General features: G+C 37.7%; 3 protein-coding genes across 5 annotated transcripts in view; 2 read left to right on the top strand and 1 right to left on the bottom strand.

Annotated features, from left to right (window-relative positions):
- zc2hc1a (zinc finger, C2HC-type containing 1A) overlaps positions 1 to 6341 on the top strand; it is a 22796-nt gene extending 16455 nt beyond the window's left edge. For both annotated transcript variants that reach the window (XM_051881759.1, XM_051881758.1), the window contains 3 exons: positions 4508 to 4613; positions 4697 to 4807; positions 5239 to 6341. In XM_051881759.1, coding sequence (XP_051737719.1) covers positions 4508 to 4613; positions 4697 to 4807; positions 5239 to 5374 — 353 coding nt within the window. In that variant the 3' untranslated portion in view covers positions 5375 to 6341. The remainder of the gene's footprint in view (positions 1 to 4507; positions 4614 to 4696; positions 4808 to 5238) is intronic.
- LOC127505865 (uncharacterized) lies at positions 5875 to 18967 on the bottom strand. 2 transcript variants are annotated; one of them, XM_051881773.1, is made up of 5 exons: positions 13170 to 18967; positions 10326 to 10454; positions 9737 to 9808; positions 9187 to 9342; positions 5875 to 9094 (listed from the first exon to the last, which is right to left on the bottom strand). In XM_051881773.1, exons 1-5 carry the CDS (start codon positions 13191 to 13193, stop codon positions 8978 to 8980), a joined length of 498 nt encoding a protein of 165 aa, XP_051737733.1. In that variant the 5' UTR covers positions 13194 to 18967; the 3' UTR covers positions 5875 to 8977. The 2 variants fall into 2 exon arrangements, with proteins under 2 accessions (XP_051737733.1, XP_051737734.1); XM_051881774.1 differs by lacking the exon at positions 13170 to 18967 and adding an exon at positions 10900 to 11137.
- ctnnd2a (catenin (cadherin-associated protein), delta 2a) overlaps positions 12357 to 23208 on the top strand; it is a 340625-nt gene continuing 329773 nt past the window's right edge. The window contains 1 exon segment of the mRNA XM_051881748.1: positions 12357 to 12393. Coding sequence (XP_051737708.1) covers positions 12357 to 12393 — 37 coding nt within the window.

Below are 23208 nucleotides of genomic sequence, written 5' to 3' on the forward strand. Positions count from 1 at the left end.
GTGTGTAATGTCAGGAGTGGAATCAACACTAATCGGAAAGTACTTTGCCACTTTAATTTGACTGATTATCTCTGCGAGGACCTGTTCTCCCATCAGTTCAATAAATTCTAGGCATGTTGTTGATGAGAGGTATGATGGCATTCCCTTTCCAGCATTGCCATATTATTCTATATGCGATTTCAAAAAGGGATCAAACTCGCTGATAACTTCCAGCACACCCATAAAGTTCCCATTATCCGGTTGCCCAAAAACTTTACTGTGTCCCTTAAGCGGTAGTCCTTGCTCTGCTAAAAACTTCACCACTGCAGCCACCCTCTTTAAAACCTTTAGTTCTGAATCTGCCCACCATCAGCACAGCGCATAACATACGTGAGCATTGCCTTTCTGTGGCTCTCTGATCCTTCATGTTCAGCTAGGCGCACAGCTGCATTTTTCCAATCACTATATCCTATTTTCAGTGAATGTCACTGTCCCCATATAATTTACATGCGAAACAAAACACAGTGCCTTTTGAGGGGGAATAAAGAAGCCATTCTCTTGGCTGAGTTTCACCATTTGCCAGTTTCCAGTACCGTTTTTGGTGTTTGTTGTCTTTCAGAGGCAGCAACATCTGCATCTTTGTTCTGGCAACTTTCAGGTTCCTTTTTAATCCAATATGCCCGCATCTTGTCTTCATCGATTTTATCCTAAAGGCCGGAACACACCAAGCCGACGCCGACAAACTAGTGGTGATGAAAGCAGACTGCGGGGTTGGCTCACTTCGGCAGCGTCTGGGTCCAAAGTTGACACACCAAACCGACGCACGACACCCGATGGCCAAGTAGCACGTCAGTTCTGCGCCTGTGCAAGATGAAATGCTTTTCCGTACCAGCAGGTGGCAGTAGCTGAACAGCCAATCAGAATGATCAGATGGCCCGACGAGCACCGATTCAACATTTCGAATCGGCCGGAAAAAAGCCAACGAGGACCAACTTCAGCCGACGGTGCAGAACACACTGAGAAAACTTAGTCGGCCAACGAACAAAAACTGCCCGACGGCCAACCGTCGGCTTGGTGTGTTCCGGCCTTTACGTGCAGGATCCGAGCTATAGGTAGCAGGATTTGCTGCCTCTTTTTGTGTCCTCTCCTCCGCAGCAACAGGTGGAGGGGGGGCAGGGATTCCCTCCATCTCTGCCGGGGGCACGGCTAACCCACGAGCAGGAGAACTGTGTCTGCAGCATGGCGCTTCGAGTGGCGGAAGTGTCTGATTCGGTCCCTCTGTCTCAGTCTCAGACTCCCTATCTGAGTGAGAAGGTTGTGAGGCTGCTGCATCGTCGCGGCGGTCATCCTGACTGGTGTCTTTACATCTATCACGGATAACGTGGAAAAAAAATGGAACCAGCCTTAAAAACCAATAAAAAAGTAGACCCTTTACAGTTTGCATAACTCTTATCTGTATGACCAAAATGACAGAGTATTTTAAGTTAAATGCAAGTGATCGCACCGGCACCTCCATGTCATGCAATAAGCACGGTTAGTAGAATATTAGGGGCCGGGGCAGCCCTAGTAATATGCGTGTCATTGTGGAATAATTACTATATTACCAAAAATATGATGAGTTAGCTGCTGTAACAGCTAAGGATCCCGCTGCAGGTGTTTCAACCGCAGCAACGATATTAGCCGATGCTAGTCCTTCTCCTCCTGCTGTGGATCTTGTCTTCGACAGGATGAAGATTCAGCAGCCTTGAAATATCCAGTCAATTTAGGGATTTTTTTTTAGTATGTCTTTGTCACGTTGTTCTTTTAATTTTTGTATTTTACGTTTTTGCGCTCCACTACTGTATTTTCGTTCCGACATTTTGCCGCTATGCCGTCTAGCAATAGCAGTGACGTAAATGGAAATTATGAACATGATTTGGCCAGCAGCTGATTGGACAGATGTGACCCAATTTGTCACATCTATCCAATCACCTGCTTATTTTTATTTATTTATTTTTTTTGTTTCTTATGGGCCAATGAGGGTCTTTTTTTTTTTATTCACGCTTAAGTAAATAAAAAAATAAATTTTTTTATATATATATATATATATATATATATATATTACTTACATACATATATACAGTGGGTACGGAAAGTATTCAGACCCCCTTAAATTTTTCACTCTTTGTTATATTGCAGCCATTTGCTAAAATCATTTAAGTTCATTTTTTTTCCTCATTAATGTACACACAGCACCCCATATTGACAGAAAAACACAGAATTGTTGACATTTTTGCAGATTTATTAAAAAAGAAAAACTGAAATATCACATGGTCCTAAGTATTCAGACCCTTTGCTGTGACACTCATATTTTTGGGACAACCAGAACCCTTCCTAGAGCTGGCCGTCCGGCCAAACTGAGCTATCGGGGGAGAAGAGCCTTGGTGAGAGAGGTAAAGAAGAACCCAAAGATCACTGTGGCTGAGCTCCAGAGATGCAGTCGGGAGATGGGAGAAAGTTGTAGAAAGTCAACCATCACTGCAGCCCTCCACCAGTCAGGGCTTTATGGCAGAGTGGCCCGACGGAAGCCTCTCTTCAGTGCAAGACACATGAAAAAACACCTGAAGGACTCCAAGATGGTGAGAAATAAGATTCTCTGGTCTGATGAGACCAAGATAGAACTTTTTGGCCTTAATTCTAAGCGGTATGTGTGGAGAAAACCAGGCACTGCTCATCACCTGTCCAATACAGTCCCAACAGTGAAGCATGGTGGTGGCAGCATCATGCTGTGGGGGTGTTTTTCAGCTGCAGGGACAGGACGACTGGTTGCAATCGAGGGAAAGATGAATGCGGCCAAGTACAGGGATATCCTGGACGAAAACCTTCTCCAGAGTGCTCAGGACCTCAGACTGGGCCGAAGGTTTACCTTCCAACAAGACAATGACCCTAAGCACACAGCTAAAATAATGAAGGAGTGGCTTCACAACAACTCTGTGACTGTTCTTGAATGGCCCAGCCAGAGCCATGCTGTCCACCAACGTTTACCATCCAACCTGACAGAACTGGAGAGGATCTGCAAGGAGAAATGGCAGAGGATCCCCAAATCCAGGTGTGAAAAACTTGTTGCATCTTTCCCAAAAAGACTCATGGCTGTATTAGATCAAAAGGGTGCTTCTACTAAATACTGAGCAAAGGGTCTGAATACTTAGGACCATGTGATATTTCAGTTTTTCTTTTTTAATAAATCTGCAAAAATGTCAACAATTCTGTGTGTTTTTCTGTCAATATGGGGTGCTGTGTGTACATTAATGAGGGGAAAAAATGAACTTAAATGATTTTAGCAAATGGCTGCAATATAACAAAGAGTGAAAAATTTAAGGAGGGTCTGAATACTTTCCGTACCCACTGTATATTCTGGCCAATCCGGGGCCCCTGCACACGTGGGGCCCCTAGGCTGCAGCCTAGGCAAGCCTGTGCGTTAATCCACGCCTGGCTGTGACATAGCACTAAACACGTGGTACTCGTATGGGAAATGCGAGTTTGAATCTGGCCCACTGTTATTTTTATATACTGTTGTAGAATATTTTAATGTTTTGAATTAGCTTTTATTTATTTTATTTTCAGTTTTTATTTTAATTTTTAGTAATTGTTTGTGCTTTTGCCAATTTTATTAGTTTATGTATATATATATATATTTTTTATATAGCTTTAGTTTATTAGTATATTATGTTAGTTTTTGTAATTTCCATACTGAAATGAAAAAGTTTTTAAGTTTAGGTTTTTTATCTAATTTTTATATTTTATTTCAGCTTTATTTTATTTTAACTTTATTTTAAACCTAACCAATTTTTTGTTGTTGTTAACTAAAACAAAAAGTACGACACTGATCCAGTCCATGTTTTGTTCTAATTTCATCCCACCTCCAATTGTCACCTTTAATATTTTAATTTGTAACAGCAGTAAAAAAGGTAAAATCTTTGGGCTCCCTTTAAAATATTTAAAATACACATTAGTCTCATTGAGTTGACAAGCCTCCATAAGGAAGAGCTTATATTAAAATCGTGTTTTGATGTGCTTTAGTTATATAACTAAAACCATTAAAAATGTCATTACTTGAAATAAAATAAACTTTAACTTATTTGATTTCAGTTAGTTACCAAGACATTTCTCATTTAGTTTAACTTAATGTACTAAAATAACAAACACAAAATTAATAGAAACTATAGATATATTAAAATAATAACAATAAAAATTACAAATAAATGCACAACAAAATTACCAAAACTTAGACTAAAATTAAAATTGAAAGGGAAATTATAAAAATAAAAATGTATTCAAAATATTAATAAAACAACAGTATCTCAATATACTAAAATAACACTGGTTCCTGGAAGATGATACATGTAAGGGCCAATAATATCTGGCTCTGTTTCTAACACAAAGCTATTTTATGGTTTCTGAAGACTTGCAATACAGAACATGAAGTGTAGAGAATGTACTTTTTATTCAATAAGGACATCAAAAAATCATTTTCCCTCTTCCTCCACAGGGATTCCTAGCAGCAAAACCTCATCCACTGGCTCAGTGAGGAGCGTATCATCAGGATATTCTCCGTTACGGAACACCTCATCCGACTTGACCAGCCCTCCCTCGGAGTAAGACACCAAGTCACTGACTAATCCTGATTTTTGACATGATCTCCAGGCTTTTAAGACCATCATTGCACTTGTGTTTGCAGAGGGAACATGAAACCCAAGGGAATGGTTTTGCAAAGCTCCCTGAGAAGTCCGCCTTCTGGTATAGGGATAAACAAGAAGAAGGTCCAAAATGCAGATAGCTGTATTTCAAGGTACGACGTTACAAGTATGGATGTACTGCACTACTACGTTCTTGGGACTGAAGGTGATGATACATGGGGCAACGTTTTGAGCAATGTTGCTGAACGATGTTGCTTGGGCAGTTTTCCATTGAGAATGGGCAACAAATTTTGATCTAAAGTACCCATATAGAAATTTGTTGCCCATTCTCAATGGGAAAGTAACATCGCTTAGCAATGCTGCCTGGCAACATTGCTTAAAAACAGTTGCCCTTTGTATCATCACCTTGACAGTTCCATAATCTTCTCCATGATCTCTGTTCAAGCCTTTTCAAGCACAAGGTTCCATCAGGTTTATAGCTGTCCATGTTTTAGGCTGGTTTTCCTAAACCTTTTGGGTTGCAGTTTTGTTTTGAATAGTCCACAATGGCTCATTCATAGCTTGATCTTTTTTCTTTTCTTAGGAACGATGTGAAAAACGAGAATGAAAACAATTACTCCACAACAGGCACCAAGTTTTGCCATGAGTGTGGGACCAAGTACCCCGTGGACTGGGCCAAGTTTTGCTGTGAGTGTGGAGTGAAACGAATGTACATTTAAATAGTACAAAAGATAGAAAGACTTGACTCACCGTAGCTGCAAAATTCCTTTCCAACTCATTAGTGTACTTGGCAAAATCATTGTGCTGTACGAGAATTTCACTTGTGATCTGCCTCTGTTTTTATAGACTGAACCCCATCCCACCCTTCTGCTCAGTTTTTTTTTTTTAATATATGAAAGTGCAATATGATTGGTTACTGCTACAAAAAGAATGATTAAAGTTATTATTAAAATGTTTAAATTGGCTTTAATTGATCTAGGCATTAAAATGGGACCATATCACAAAATGCAACCATTCTGTTGATGTTAACAGAGCAATATTTTATTGTAGTGTCATTTATTTATTTAAAAAAAAAAAAAAGGTCAAATGTTTCCTATGTTCAATCCGTTTACTTTAGTTCTTTTGCTGAGCAATCCATTTTTGTATTTCTCTTCGTTTTTATACGTTCTTGATTGTTTTGTGTGTTTTTAACAGTATTCAACATGAAAATATTGAGAAATTGTCGTTGTTGTATATTTATTAGACATAAAATCCATCACATCTGTTCAACCTCGCTTGATCTAATGTCTTCAGCATATTCACACATTAACACAACATTTAAAACTTAAAGGCAACTGTAATGTCATGTCACATCCTTCCAGAACGTGCACCATGCTACAACCTTACAAAAATAACTTTACTATAGTATTTTATAGCTTCAGAGCCTTAAAGATTTATCACTTCTGTTCAGAGTGAGAGAAGTCAAGGAGCTGGTGTGTGTTCATGCCGGTCTCAAGCTCATAAGCATTTCGAGCATCAATCTGCACCTTGTTATGCTTCTACTACTGCTGCTCTGACAGCATGTCGTGGCTTATTTATACCTGCTATATGGATTATGATATACATTTTGCCATTAAAGAATTGAATGGTAAAAATGGCTCCTGAATTGAAGTTATCCTACATAAATAAAGTGGTAAACAAAGCTCAGATTGTTTCTTGTTTGTTTAATTGATTTAGATAGGGCTGCCAATTCAACACATTCATTCTGCACAGTTGTCTGTCTTGCCTCCCATAGTTTCTATTTCCAGTGTTTTGTAATGCCCATTTAATTATTTACATGCAACAATGTAATGCCATTGAAAGACTTCTCTTAATTTTGGGGCTTTTCTCAAAAGCCCATTTCATATTTCAGTGTCTGTTTATGAACCCAATATATTTGCTTGCCACTACTGCAATGAAGTTAGAATACGTATTAAAATGTAGTAGTGGAAATTTGTAATACATTGTAAAATAATGCTATGATTTTTTTTAAAGACAAGTTCAGAAAACTTAAAAGGCTCTGAAAATTTCCGTAACAGTGCTGTACTGTTATATATATAAAAATATATTTGTGTAATATGAAAGCAGGGAGAACTGTACAGCTACATGTAGTTTATAATATAGGGGAAGTGACCCTAAAAAGATTATGTACCGTACCATGTAAGCCCACCTACTGTTATATTTTTTCCAATATAAAAAACGTTTAAATAAAGACATAAGTAAATAAAAGGCAACCTGAAACGATTTCTTGGGTATTTAAAAGCAATTTTAAATTCCAATGAAAGAAAATTAGGTTTACTTGATCTGTAGCTTATGTGGAACTCGATGTTGCTCACAAAGATAGATAGATAAACTGTTGACAACCACATTAAACAAAGATATTTTAGAAGCTCCTTGAGTCAAAAACAAGGTTTAATGTCTTGTCTGTAATTATAAATCAATACATAACTGGTCCTACTCACACCTGCTCCAAGCAGGATTCAAACCAGTCATCAGCATGGAACAAGGACGCTAAAGACCATGGCCTCTAGCATGCCTCGAGGCCAGAGGAGTGAGGTTTTACCTGCACAGCTCTTTACATCTCTCTTAAACCTCACTCCCATCCGGGTCACGGCACCAATGTTACTGGTCCTACCTGAACCGCTTGGAGGAAGATTCGAACCAGCATCACCGGCATGGGAGGTGGCCATGCTAACAAGGATGCTAACGGCGGACTAGATCTGCTACGCTGCTGCAGCAAACTAAGTATGTATTTGCTGCTGCAAACAGATACAGACATTCTGCTGTGAGAATGTGGGATATGCTGCAGTGCGCATGTAAAATATGCTGGCTGCAGGATCAGCGGAGGCCAATCAGCTTGTGCCATGTGGTAATGATGTGATTGCTTGCAGATTGCATGTAAAGGACCTGTTAGCCTGTGCTCTCTAGAGTTCATGACTGAACTAGATATTTGTCTAGTTTGATAAGCAGTTTTTTTTTTTTTTTTTAAATAGATAAACTGTCTAAAGGCGCTTTTCCACTGCGTGGTACGACTCGGCATGGCTTGGCTTGCTTTACTTTGGTTCGGTTTGCTTTCCACTGCGGTTTAGTAAGCTATCGCTTCAAAGTGGGTGGAATTATAGACTGATCATTATAGTTGCGCCGCCACCTCCTCTACTGACCACGATACAGCCATTTCTTATTTCAAGTTGGGTATGACGGTCGTTTAAAGCAAGAAAAAAAAAAAAAAAAAAAGTCATGCAAACAAATGATACTGCAGTGGCTGTTGCTGACGATTTAAATCTAGCTGGTTTGGTGTCTCGCGTCGCAAATCGAATGACGCTGGTAGTGACGATTCTCTGACCAATCAGTGATTTGCAGTGTTTATACATCACATTTTAGTATCGGTACAGCTCGCTAGGAACCTCAACCGAGGTGGTAGTCAAGTCAAGTCACCTTTATTTATATAGCGCTTTTTACAATGTAGATTGTGTCAAAGCAGCTTTACATTGATAACTGGTACATTATTTGGCTGCACAGCAGCTCTTAAAGAATAGTGTCAATGCAGGCAGATCAAAGCACTGTTGAATATCAAATGTCAAAGTCTAAAAAAGTACCAGGTACTAGGTACTGCACACAGTGGAAAACCCTGCAAAGCCATACCACGCAGTGGAAAAGCACCATAAAGTAAATCCTTATAAGCTCACAAAGTACAAGACCTTATGAGCTCACTCCACATGTTTTGGTGATTTCAACTAAATAATTATTTTGGTCAGTTTATGAGAAAACAAGTGTTTCTATAAGAGATTAATATTTGACTTTATTGGAAAGCTGTGAGAAAGCATATAAGACTTGGAGTTTGGTGGGCTGAATAGGGTCACTTCCCCAAGCATGTGAAGACCATAAAGTTTGCAAATTGAGGCTTAGAGAATGATATATCATATGCTCTGAAACAACATTTGTGTTAGTTACAGCAACGTGCAAATAAACTCTGCAAGTTTAATTTGCAGCACCATCCTTAAACATTTAGCAATCTATGGCAAATATACCAGTCCTGATCATTGAAAAAGCAATGTCCAAGTTCTAAAACATTTTCATGCATAGTAGTATTTTCCATGTTTATGCTTAGTATATTTTCCCCATTAAAATGAATTGGAAGGCATTTTTTCTTCAGTCAAATGCTGAATAGTATGAATGGCACATGGTGAGTCCAGTTACTTCTTCATATCGTGTACATTTGATTGGTGTAATAGAGCTACAAGGCCAAGTATTATGTACCGGTTTGCTCTGAAGTCTTCTCTAAAGTCTTCCCACGCTCTGGAAATTCATGTGCGGAGTGAGTGGTAAGCATTGTATTGTTCAAAGTAGCTCTGTAAGTTGACAAGAATGTCTTTCACTTTGCAAGGCTTCCACTTTCGTATTTGTCGCATCTGCCTCTTTCTCTGTTTATCCACAAATGAAACAAAAAGGAGATTTCAATAATTAAAATGATGCATAAGAAAACTGAATGTAGGAAATAGGTTGTTTTAGTTACCTTTCGTTGACACCAACATCTCAAGGACATATGTATTTCTTCCACAAGTCTATATAAAACATCTTTCAGTTGTCCATTTACATTATCTGGTTCGCTTCCATATCTCCTCAGTTTTCCGTTAACCCTGCATATTTTTCTGTGGATATTATGTTGGGCCTATGACCAATTAAGGAAAAACATCAGAAGAGTAAACTCAGATTAATGATGAGATGTTTAAGCATACTTGCAGTATGGAGGAGAAACTCTCTTCAAATTAGCTGTTTAACTGACAAGCTCCATCTGTCTAATGAAAACCCGTGTGTGTTCTGACCTTGAACTTCACATTGACCAGTTCCGGAATGAGTGAGAAAGGCAGGTCGTAACATTTACAAAACCAAATTTACAGAAAACTAAAGTGAAAGAAACATTTTTGCGAAGGTGACTTTACTGCCACGTAGAAGAGGCTGTCACGTGTGTCACGTCCTTCAGTTTGAAAGTAAAACCAGACTTGCATTTGAGGAAAATCTTAAGCAGGGAGAGTTTAATAGACATAAATGATAGACTTTCTTACATTTCTTGGCTCCTTTGACTTGCTGACATTTCTTATTGTGCAGTTTGAATATAGTTGTTCAATTCTGGCCTCCTGAAAAACAAAATGAATAAACAAATAATACCATAGGTAATAATAAAAACACCACAATACAAGAATTTTCACAGAATATTGTTAAAGTGATTATGTAAATATGTAATCGGTTATCTACATTGTATCAGTTTACATTTTTAGTTAATGTTTAAAGCATTATTTCGGTGCTATCGTTTTACTAGCCATGGTAACAAAAAAAAAAAAAACCTATCATGTGGCCTATTTTATCACCCATATTATTATTACAAAACAGATAAGTAGTTGAAGGTCAGTGTACCAACTATATTTTGATTTATCTGTTAATGAAATGTATGATTATGGACTGTAAAATATAAAAGGCACAAATATAACGCCTTTTTTTTTTTTTTATTATTTCCAGGAACCACAGCGGCCAGTTTTTCCACAGTAAATGTAACATTTCTTTACTAAATGTAGGCTATATACACTCGAGAATAGGCACAACATAACCTGTTCGAATCTATTCACCTGGTGTTATAAATCGGATAGTAATACTTACAACGTATTTCAGCTGTTTCTGGATGATATTGCGGTAATCCTCGATGATTTGAGTTTTATTGTGGCCTCTTTCACAGGAAAACGCAAGAGGTAGAATAATAAGCGTCAAAACATAAGTACCAAGACGATGCTGCGGATAAAAAAAATGCACATAAGTAACCCTACAAAATGGTTTACAGTGTTAGTTTCATTCAGCCGTGTTCGGGTCATTGACATAATTCTCCACATTATGCGTACGTAGTAGGGTACGCGAATCAATCAATCCCACCGGATGGTTCATGACTGACTTTCAGGATGACAATTTCCACATGAATTAGCCCTCAGTAAACATTCACTTTCGTAATAAACATGCTTTCTTGTAAATCACTTAAGAGTTTCGTTTTGATGGTTTATAATCACCGGGAATCCCCGAGTAACGATAGCTATAAATTCAAGCTTTTCCTGTAATCCGGCTCAAACTACAGCCGTGCTGTGCTCGTGAAGGTAAGAGTAATGCATTAATTCAGCTCGTATCTTTGTGCTCCACTGAGACGGGACTGTGACACTTGCCCAACTTTTGCTTTGCGTGAACTTACCATTGGTCATTTTTGAGCCATATTCACATTCGCACCGAAGCCGTCGCTGCAAACTCGTCTCAAAATGGACAGATAGAAATCCATGTTTTCCTATTGATTTTCCACGTGAATCAACCTGACTGTCGGTTGCTTAATGACTTGAATGCTTTCCTCGTCTATCAGTCATTGAAACGCTCATAGTCCAGAGGGAATTAAACTTCCGTCACTGGTGGATCTCATCGCTTTCGTTTTCTCTCGGTATGACTGGACTATATTGCTTAAAGCCATGCTCCGTGTGAGTTCGGACGGAGTGGAAAGGACAAGTAACCGAAAGGAGGGGCCTTCCCGGTTTCCACATGACGGCTGGTGACAGATATAGTCATTCTGGTTTGATCGCATTATATCGTCGGAGGACTTCAAGTAGGCCTATGTGGCCGCCTATCGTAATTATCCATCAATGTCAATGACTCAAAGTTTATTTCAATGTTACATTAACTTAAGGATTTTTTTTTTTTCAAAAAACAAAAAAAACAAAAAAACACAACAACGACCAAAAAATTCGCGCATCAGTCTAACAAATTCCATTCACTCCTATCGCCAAAACAAACAAACAAACAAACAAAACATCATGACTGTCAGGTGCAGGATGACTCCGCGTTTTCATTTATCTTCTGAAGCAGATTCCAGTCTGGAGGGGTGTTTCGTAGATTTATCGATTAGACTGGGTAGGGATTAACATTTGTGGGATTTTGTTTGAGTCATTTTTATCGTTTTTATGTTTAATAGCCTATTGCAATGGCGCCGACCATTTATTACGAATATGTTTCACTTTTAGGATATTCTGGGGGTTTGGCATTTTTAAATATATTTTCAGAGTGCAATCTTTTGAAATTTATATAAATAAATAAATAAATAAAGAAGACTTGTTGCCTGTTGTTTTGCATTTGCATTAATTGCCATTCAAAAGTAAGGAAACACTATAATTTTTAAATAAATTGGATGGATGAAATTAATCAAAGACATTTCTATTATGTTACAAAAGATTTCTATTTTTAAATAAATGCTGTTCTTCAAACATTGTTCATCTGTGAATCCTGAAAACAGACAGATGTAGGCCTATCACAGTTTCCACTTTCATTAAGAATTACATTTTATTTTTTATTTTATTTTATTTTTTAAATAATCAGATGAACCTTCGTTCATCTTCGGAACACAAATTTAAGATCTTTTGATGAAATCCTAGAGTTTTTTTTTTATCCTCCATTGAAAGCAAAGCAAAGAAATTACCATCACAAAAAGTATTCTCGTTGCTTCATAACATTAAGGTTGAATATATAGTCGCACTGACTATTTTAACGATGTTTTTTCTACCTTTCTGGACATTGAATGTGGTAATTTTGTTGCTTTCAGTTGATATATATATATAAATAAAAATACCTCTATGATTTAATCAAAATATCTTAATTTGTGTTCCGAAGATGAACGAAGGTCTTACGGTTGTGGAATGGCATGAGGGTGAGTACAGAATTTTCATTTTTTAGTGAAATAACCCTTTAATGATTTCTGAAGGATCATGTGACACTGAAAACGAGTAGCCTAGCCTAATGATGCTGAAAATTCAGCTTTGCATCGCAGGATTAAGTCTACAATTTATTTTTACAATATAACAGTAGAACACAGTTGTTTTAAATTGTAATAATATTTCACAATATTAGGCTACCGTTTTTGATCAAATAAATGTAGCCCTAAACATAAATAATCTCATTCATCCCAAACTTTTGAATGGCAGTGTGCAGGCTAGGCTATATAGCCTAACAAATATATAAAAGTCTATATCAAAATGAACAAGAATTTAAAACAAGTGTACCAGAATAGATTAAAAATATGCTGGTTTATTTCAGTTGTTACAGGCAGTGATAAGCTATTCAATAAATGATAACAAACCCAATTTAAAAATATCAAGCCACAAAGGAAGAGCAAAAAGACCTAAAAAAAAATTCATTAAGGTTGCTCTGCTGTGTAACGTTACACGACGTGAAAGCCATCGTTTAATCATGGACTGCACAAGATGTGCATGCTAATAAAAACATTATAAGCTAAACTGCTTTAAAAAGATAAACAATCGCATTAAAATATACGAAATTAAAGGCTATGACAAGTTGAATTTGTAGGCTATTAAATCAAGCAGATGCTTTGGTGATGGTCAAATTATTAACGGCGTTAAATACGTTTAATTAATCTCACCTATTAACTTAAATAGCCAAAAATAGTTTCATTGTTTGTGAACACACCTGAAATTGATGCACGGGATTCATTTTTCTTTTTTCTTTTCATTTTTGGCTTCTTAGCACCAGACTGTTGTTGTCTTTAACAGGTGTTAAATAATGCTACCTACCCACCAATTAGGCCTATGATCATTTTCAGCCAGCCACAAACATGAGGTCGGGGACCAAGCCGCCAAGGTAGCCTGGCAGGGTGCTTCTCAATTCTCAATCGGTCTGTCAGACACGTGATTTTGTTTATGACGTCACCGCGGCGCCATATTTGTGGTATCCCTGCTGACTGTAAGAATGAAAGAGATTATAAGAGTAGAGATAACAAGTATATAACTCGCAAAAATGGAGAAACACAATAAAAAACTACAAATCACCCTGTGTGTGCAACATTTGGTTTGCATACTTCATTTGGCTGTTGAAATGTTGATTACAAGAAGACAATAAACAACATTTTGAAAAATGTAATTATACATGCTTTATTGTTCATGCAAGACTGGATAAAGCATCAGCACAAAATTATATTATAAAATTATATATAGTATTCTAGGTGCAATACATCAGCACATTTCTACACTACAATTCTACAAAAGACTCAAGCATGCGCTGTCAGATTGGATGGTTTCTCTGTGAAAATCTCAAAACAGTCAATCTCTGCTACTCTGTATTCAAACAAAGGAGACATATTTCTGTGCAAATCATCTCTGTCTGCCCGTACAGCTGAAAGCTTCAGGTTTGTATATAGATATGGCAAAGTTTCATTGAATGTTCTGTATACTGTCTTTGAGGAAACATGAGAGATAAGTGTTGTGCGGGCAGATCAAATCTGACGTACATTAAGGTTCACAGAAGCATTTGAAATTTGTATTGTGAATGTTCGTTGCGTCTGGAATCAGAGGCACCAAAAAAAAAATGTAATAACGCCATAAAGGTTCCCAGGTTTGGCAGACCCATATAGTACATTACCATTATCATCATCATCTCCAAAACAAACATCAGACATCCTGTACTTATCAAGTCCATGCTGCAGCTGTCAGTTTACTTCTGCACATGCAGATCACCGTCTCTTCCTGCATCTTTTCAGTGTGAAGCCGATCACTTTTTCCAGCCTGATGGACCATAGTGTCAGCTGACTGTATTGTTTTTCCTTACTTAGTGTCTGTGTGTATCTCACTCAGCTCTGAGCTCTTGAATAAGTATATTGTGTACACACATTTTGCGACTGAGACAGTCCTAATCAGTGCCTTAACTACTGAACTAGGGAGCTGACTGAGATACACCCTGTGTGTTTAATGCTGATGTGGCCCTAATGTAGGGAGGGATGGTGTCCAGATGGGGTCAGTCTCCATAATCTTTAAGCAGGTTGACCTGCAATGAAATGAAAAGGTTTTCAGCTACATAACATAACATAGAACCACAGCTGTAAAAAGTAGTCAGAAAATTATAATCAGTATATGGATACTAAGCAAAAAATATGTCGTACCTAAGTATATAAAATAAAAATGTAAAAAGCCTTAGCAAAATTAAGAATTAAAAAAATATATACATATTTAAGTAAAGGGATTCAGTTTAAATTGATTGTTGTTTCATAGCACATACAATCCAAAACAATGCGTTGATATAACGTTTGCTACTTTAGAAAACAGAAATCTCTAACTTAGCTTTGTGAAAATGTAGAGAGCAAGCATACATGAATGGAGATATCTTGACGAAAGTGATGTTTTGCGTCTCACCGCTGCAACCCATGCGATCCGGCGCCTCTGTTATTGCCTTTACATACTCTCCGTACAGCCTTTTTTCAAGTAGGAAACCGACTAAATCTTGTCTCGTAGTAAAGTTTTTGACATTTTCTATCGTGGGACATATTATTGCAGCTTTTCACACAACAAAAGTGTGCCATTTTTACAATGAAAAGAAGCCAAAGAAAAAAAAACAACAACTGCACTGATACAGAGATTGTTTGGATACCTTACAAATGGCGGCGACACCCATAATGCACTTAGGTTTTCACGAGTGTGACGTCACCTGACAAAGACCGATGCTGTGTTCGAAATCGCCCCCTATACCCTCATTCACTATTCCCTACATTAGTCCACTAATATAGTCCACTTGAAGGAGTGAATGAAACGAGTGAGTGAATTCGGACACTGAGTGCACCGGAAGGGCTGCCGATTTCGCATAGTTTGTGCTACTGTTTAATAATCCTTTGAAATGTAGCAAACTGGCAGCTCCAGTTGTAATGAATATTTATGTTGAACTAGCATCTTCAAACCTTTTAAACGATTTAATGATTAATTAAAAAGGAATTTATACCTGTATGATAATGCTGGACCAGCGCGGTTTGAAAAATGAATGGATGATTGATTCAGCTGCGGGCACCATCTCCTGGCGAGACGCGGGAATTCATTCAGCGCGCGACTCTCACAGTGCATTATGGGTATTCTCTAGCCGTTGAGCGTGCATCGGTTGTACACTCGTTATTGCGGTGCATTGTGGGATTGAATGAGTGCACTCAACATCGTCCACTATGGTTTTGGACACCACTACAAATGGATGTCCCCTCAAATAGTGCCCTATTTAAGGGTATAGGGGGCGATTTCGGACACAGCCCGATTCCTCGTTTCCTTTCCTCGCGTCTGAGCTCAACCCCTTCAGGATGCAAGTGAAGGACGCAAGGAAAAGACTCGAGAACGGAGGAATTGAATCAAGTGAAATGATATATCCTCACTCTCTGCCTTTAGCGTCACTTCAAAGCGTAATTAACTGCACTCGAGGGATCTACCCATATGTTCTTAAAGTTTGGTTATTTAAAAAAAAAAAAAAAAAAAAATTATAATAAATATTAATCAAGCAAGATGCCCCGTTGAAATATATGAGATGTAAAGTTTATTTAAACTGTAAAAGTAAAGCATACATTTAAATTATTGTGACAGATATGAAGGGGGAGGAGAATTTATACGTGCGTCAGGTTTTTCGACGAGAAAGACTTCCGCAAAGGATACACCTGTGTATCCACTCGCCCCTTAAGTCTGCAGCCTCGCTCCTCGTTCCTCGCCTCCTTGCGGCTGAGTTCGATCGGTTTCCAGGTCATAGGATGGAGGACGGAAGAGCGAGGAAATGTGGATATATTGAGAAGCACCCTATCAGTCAGTAGGCTACCCCGCAAACTCAGAGTGCGAAAACTCCAGTTTTAATCAACAAGTCTGAATTAGAGATGCAAAGTCCGATTCATTTCCGCGAACCGGTTCTTTTCGGACAGTTCGGCTCAATGAACCTTTTCAAAAAGTAGATTTAAATGCCGTTTTATTTATCTTATCTTATATTTATGTTGTTTTATTTTTGTAATCTAATGTCCTTTTGTAAAGTCATACTTCTGTCATAACAGGCATATTGTTTTGAACTGCTTTTACAATGCTTTTATTAATCGCGTAATAGTTTTTTGGTGAATAGTATTAAAACCAGAACAAAAATCCTAATAATCAAACTAAATAACAATAATTATTAATGTAATAATATAAGGAACCCACATGAATTAAAAACAAAAACGTCCAAAAATGTATTGTCCTCATTTTTTAATAAACGGTCCCCGGTTTCCATTTCAGAAATCTGGTCACCTTATGCAATGATGTCACTATGCATTTCTTTTCTAACAACTCACTGCCATGTTATATCAATGAAACATTCAAATAAAGTCATTTGTGTCAACGCATATTGAAACATTCAAATAAAAAGTTATTTGAACGTATATTGCTCATTATTGCCTTTCATGCACTTAATGGAGTTTGTGGTCACAGTTTCATTCGTGGATCCTTTATATCGGATATGACTGACCAATATTGAGTAGGCTAGCCTATATCTCGGATAAGATTCGCAACTACAGCACACATTTGATGCACAATGTTCTACATGTCTAAAGTATAGGCCTATTAAAAGAATAAACCAGTGTTATAAACTCATTTATTTTGCTTAACAGCTTAAAATATATGCATGTACAATAAACCATTGTAAAAATGTATTTACATCTCTAGACAGAAAGGTTTTTGCAGGTTTTTAATAAAATGGTATTTAATAACAGTAGTCATAATAAGCATATTTCCAGTACGTGCCTCAGGCTTGCATTGTATCGTCAAGTCACTCATCAGACTCCTCGCTAATCCTCGGCAAACTTTTTGAGTAAGACGTGCTACTTCGGCTGTGCGTCTTGCGTCATCAACCCGGAACTAAAGTTCGATTCAGTTCGATTAGTGAACCGGCTCAAAAGGACGATTCGTTCAAGAATCGAACATCACTAGTCTAAATAAACTTCACAAAACTTTTATTTAAATCGTGTCTCCGCTTTGTTTGTTATAGCTAATTAGAGGATTTGTGCGTGTAAAATTTACTAAACTTGCACTAAGCATAACTCATACAGCGTTTTGAGAGAAACTGAGTGGATTCTCACTACATTAACCTAAACACCTCTGATTGGTCATTATTTTCAACAAATGGCTGTGATTGGCTACAATACTCAATGCTGCAAAAGCACGTTGTAAATAGACACATTTGCAGCATCGTCACAAATGACAGCTTCAGGTGATTTTAAAGCCTCTTCACTCGCTGTCTGTGTAATTTCATTCGCAATTTTAATAAAAGTTTTAATTTTTCATGAGAATTTGTGACCTTTCCTACAAATATATAGCCTACTTCACACTTCAAAGTGAAAAAAATAGACAAAAATTATAGTTATAATAGGGATTTGATCATCTCTAAAACTAAATTCAAAAGCAAAACGTGTGCAAAAGTGGTAATGGCTAATGAGCCAATAATTGCTCCTCTGCCGCCATCTACTGGTTATGGTGATAATTTCATTTTTTAAATTTTAAAATAAGTGTTTGTTTTTCTCCCAATGTTACTTTTACTACATTGTAAAACTTTTAGATTTACAAACGGGGACAATCTTTGAAAGATGAACAAAAAAGTTTTTAGTCATCACATTAAAAATAACATTTAAATTGTATAATATTCAAAATTTTGAGCGTTAAAATGCTAGAAAAGGTTGTGTGAAATACGAAGTAAGCTACTTGAAAGTCCTTGAAAAGTGCTTCATTCTTAACAGTGGTCTTTAATTGTGTAATTTTCTGGGTCATGATCAAAACTATATATTTTATTTCTAAATGGAACTGCCATTCTTTTAAAATGGCAGGTAATTGAAACAGGGCTGGATATGTTTTCCTTCTTCTCCCATTCCTTAATAGTTGGAAGTAAACAATGGTGTTATGAGAACAAAAAGACATGAGTTTATAGGATGCCAAAACTTGTTTTATACCTTGGTTTCAAACATTTCTGGAAGCTGTAAGCCAGTGGCAACAGTCATTTTAAAAACATAAGGATGAATTGTGAGGTTTTAATGAGGTATAAATTAATAAGCTTAAAATGAAGTTATATGTAAGTAAAACAGAGCACAAACAGTAGCATCTGAGAAGTGTTTCATGTGAATGCAAATGTGAGCCTCACAAGCGGGAAAAAAAAAGCTGCCTAATTAAAAACTGTCTGCTTTCACATAGATACCTGGATGACTTATCAGACAGGACTGTACTTGCTTCTAAAACAATATGATTCACAGACCAACTATTTCTCCACCTTCACAGAAACAATGCTGTTAATATAATATGAGATAATGAGTTGAGATTTTGTACAGTGCAAGGAGATACAGTGGGTACGGAAAGTATTCAGACCCCCTTAAATTTTTCACTCTTTGTTATATTGCAGCTATTTGCTAAAATCATTTAAGTTCATTTTTTTCCCCTCATTAATGTACACACAGTACCCCATATTGACAGAAAAGCACAGAATTGTTGACATTTTTGCAGATTTATTAAAAAAGAAAAACTGAAATATCACATGGTCCTAAGTATTCAGACCCTTTGCTGTGACACTCATATATTTAACTCGGGTGCTGTCCATTTCTTCTGATCATCCTTGAGATGGTTCTACACCTTCATTTGAGTCCAGCTGTGTTTGATTATACTGATTGGACTTGATTAGGAAAGCCACACACCTGTCTATATAAGACCTTACAGCTCACAGTGCATGTCAGAGCAAATGAGAATCATGAGGTCAAAGGAACTGCCTGAAGAGCTCAGAGACAGAATTGTGGCAAGGCACAGATCTGGCCAAGGTTACAAAAAATTTTTTGCTGCACTTAAGGTTCCTAAGAGCACAGTGGCCTCCATAATCCTTAAATGGAAGACGTTTGGGACGACCAGAATCCTTCCTAGAGCTGGCCGTCCGGCCAAACTGAGCTATCGGGGGAGAAGAGCCTTGGTGAGAGAGGTAAAGAAGAACCCAAAGATCACTGTGGCTAAGCTCCAGAGATGCAGTCGGGAGATGGGAGAAAGTTGTAGAAAGTCAACCATCACTGCAGCCCTCCGCCAGTCGGGGCTTTATGGCAGAGTGGCCCAACGGAAGCCTCTCCTCAGTGCAAGACACATGAAAGCCCGCATGGAGTTTGCTAAAGATGGTGAGAAATAAGATTCTCTGGTCTGATGAGACCAAGATAGAACTTTTTGGCCTTAATTCTAAGCGGTATGTGTGGAGAAAACCAGGCACTGCTCATCACCTGTCCAATACAGTCCCAACAGTGAAGCATGGTGGTGGCAGCATCATGCTGTGGGGGTGTTTTTCAGCTGCAGGGACAGGACGACTGATTGCAATTGAGGGAAAGATGAATGCGGCCAAGTACAGGGATATCCTGGACGAAAACCTTCTCCAGAGTGCTCAGGACCTCAGACTGGGCCGAAGGTTTACCTTCCAACAAGACAATGACCCTAAGCACACAGCTAAAATAACGAAGGAGTGGCTTCACAACAACTCCGTGACTGTTCTTGAATGGCCCAGCCAGAGCCCTGACTTAAACCCAATTGAGCATCTCTGGAGAGACCTAAAAATAGCTGTCCACCAATGTTTACCATCCAACCTGACAGAACTGGAGAGGATCTGCAAGGAGGAATGGCAGAGGATCCCCAAATCCAGGTGAGAAAAACTTGTTGCATCTTTCCCAAAAAGGCTCATGGCTGTATTAGATCAAAAGGGTGCTTCTACTAAATACTGAGCAAAGGGTCTGAATACTTAGGACCATGTGATATTTCAGTTTTTCTTTTTTAATAAATCTGCAAAAATGTCAACAATTCTGTGTTTTTTCTGTCAATATGGGGTACTGTGTGTACATTAATGAGGAAAAAAAATGAACTTAAATGATTTTAGCAAATAGCTGCAATATAACAAAGAGTGAAAAATTTAAGGGGGTCTGAATACTTTCCGTACCCACTGTATCTGCATATTGAATATGGGAGTGCACCTGAAGAATACCAGTATGACAATATGTTAATATGGAATCACAATTGGTAATATATAATTATGATTATGATCATGCAACAGGTTTTGAACTATTTTTATCATGTTGATGATAATTTAGAGATTCATGTATGCAATATCATATTTCCCAGGTGTTCACATTACTTTGTCCAACCCCCTACAGTACAATACTGTGAAAAAGTCTTACTTTCTCATCTGAAAGATTGACCTACTTCATGTTTCTTATTGCCTGACAGAAAAAAACAAGAAGATAATCCAACAGCCGGAGGTGATCCGAAGAAAAAGCAATATAGATATCAAGTCAGAACAATAACAGAATAATAACTGAGGAAACTGAGAATTATAAATAAACAGGGATAATGAAGACATAAACTAGACAGAGGTGACAAACTATTCAGCAATTAGAAAGAAATGAAAACATACTTTGAAACACAAAATGAAATCAAAATAAAGAGTCCTTGAAGTGCACATGATTATTCTTACCGATATTAGATAGAGTCCCATTTCACCTGTTTTAGGTTTCTTGCTCAGATAAAATTAGATATGGACTTACTAGTTAATATAACTTAAAATTATTGGAATGTTCAGTGACTCGATTGCAATACCAAAAAGCACAAATGGGTCTGAGATTTGTTTTATTATGATTATTATTATTATTATTTTTTAAAGACCAAGTACGAGTACCGATATTTTTTTCTAGTACTCGCCGATACCGATGCCTATATATTTATTAATTTCTCTCTCTCTTTTTTTTTTGTTGCAGTTTTCCAAGCACAACACAGTGAGACTAATGAATGAAACAGCTTCTTTATTATTACTCTAACGAAAAAAGTAATAATTTTTATGTACTTGTCACAAACTTATATGCGTATGCGCGCGCATATTGGCAACAAAACTATGGCAAGAATCAGCAGCGTGTCAAGCTACGCGAGCGAATTAAGCAACACAGACAGAGAAAGTTATTTTAAAAGTTGACTTTATCAAATGGTATCTGGCTACCAGATCCGTGTACTATAGTGGAGTGGATAGAAGACGTTAGCAGATGGCCAAATATACAGTGGCCAAAATATATATACGTATTTAGTTGAGAAACCGAGCGTGTACACCCGAGAGAAATTACGAGCATATAAATCACTGGATGCTTATGAATACGTTAGAACCACTGGGGAACAACACCACTTCCGTTGCCAAAATGCGCACGCGACTATTTGATCACGTGGGCTGTAAAAGGGTCTATACATTTATTTAACATTTTTTGTTGTTTTATTAACATTAATGACAAATATAGGCTACGGTCCCTTTAAGACCGAATCCTTGGATACTGGCATATATCCTGTTTTCACCCAAATGTTTACGTCGACTTAAGCCATAACCGACTGTATTTACGTGAGATACTCTCTCACGCTGTGAGAGAACTGGGATTGCGCGCAAGAAAGAGAGAGCTCGCGCGAGAGAGCGTTTCTGGTCTGTGTCATTCAGCGTGATTCCGCCTTCACTAATCGATAACGAATTGTGATTGAAAGCATGCAGTTCGCAATGTGTGTGTTGTCATCATTAATTTTGGAGTATTTCCACACCTCTGAGGCTGACATTGTTTCTGCTGCTGCCGTCGGTGTCTCTGTGCACGGAAAATTCTGTCAGTTACGTCACGTGAGGTATCAGTCTTTGGTATCGGGGGTATTTTTACGAGTACGAGTACAAGTACACGAGCTTGGTATCAGGCCCGATACCGGCTGCTCAGTAATAATATTCATAAAAGAAATTTTTTTAGCATTTTTTGACAAGTTAAATGCTGTTAGATTTAGCCTCGTTACAAGACCTCTCTCTCAGTCTCTAACTTGAAGACGACAATGATATTAGATTAAACAGTAATTATAAATGAAGAGCAAGAATACTGAATACTGAATAGAAAGAGAAAAAGTAAAGAGATAATAAAACACACAAATACAGTACAACAGAGATGTATGTTGCTGTCTTGAAGCCATACATACACATACTAAGGCCCCGTTTACACTAGTGCGTTTTAGTTTTAAAGCGCATAAGTTTTGCTACACTACGAACCTCGAAAACGCTGCAGAGCCCGCTTTAGTTTGAAAACGCTGGGGTTGCGTTTCAGGCCTCGTTTACACTAGTGCGTTTTGTTTTAAAATGGCGTTTTAAAATGAGAACGATCCTCGTCTACACTGGCGTTTCCGCAGATTTCAGAAACAATCTCCGTCTACACTACATGGCCGAAAACACAAGTCACATGACCATTCATGCACATTGAGCATGTGCATACAAGTGTAAACTGTTGCCTCTTGCGCATGTGGGTATCTGCAGTATTTAAAATATGGAGAGCTTAACTGCACAATAGCTGCTAAAAATGACAACAAAGCCAGCAAAGATTGCAGGTCAGTCTCCATGTAATTGTTTACACAGCCGTCAAGGCTACTGTGAGAACTCATATTAAATGGTTTTAGTGAAAAAAGCTTCAATGTTTACTCTGACACAGCTGAAATGTTATGTGCAGCCAGAGGTTTCATTATAATATTACACTTATTATAAAGATTTATAAGTATAAATATTTAGGCCTTGGTTTTGCCGATAAATCACACCCTAAAAATTACAATTCTGAGTTGGTTTAATAAATCACAGCAAAAGCTTTCTTTCTAAAATTTATTTAATCCTATAAAGCTATCTTCTCATGGATTGCTTTTTGACA

This window comes from Ctenopharyngodon idella, chromosome 23 (assembly GCF_019924925.1).
Source record: "Ctenopharyngodon idella isolate HZGC_01 chromosome 23, HZGC01, whole genome shotgun sequence".
Taxonomy (NCBI): domain Eukaryota; kingdom Metazoa; phylum Chordata; class Actinopteri; order Cypriniformes; family Xenocyprididae; genus Ctenopharyngodon; species Ctenopharyngodon idella.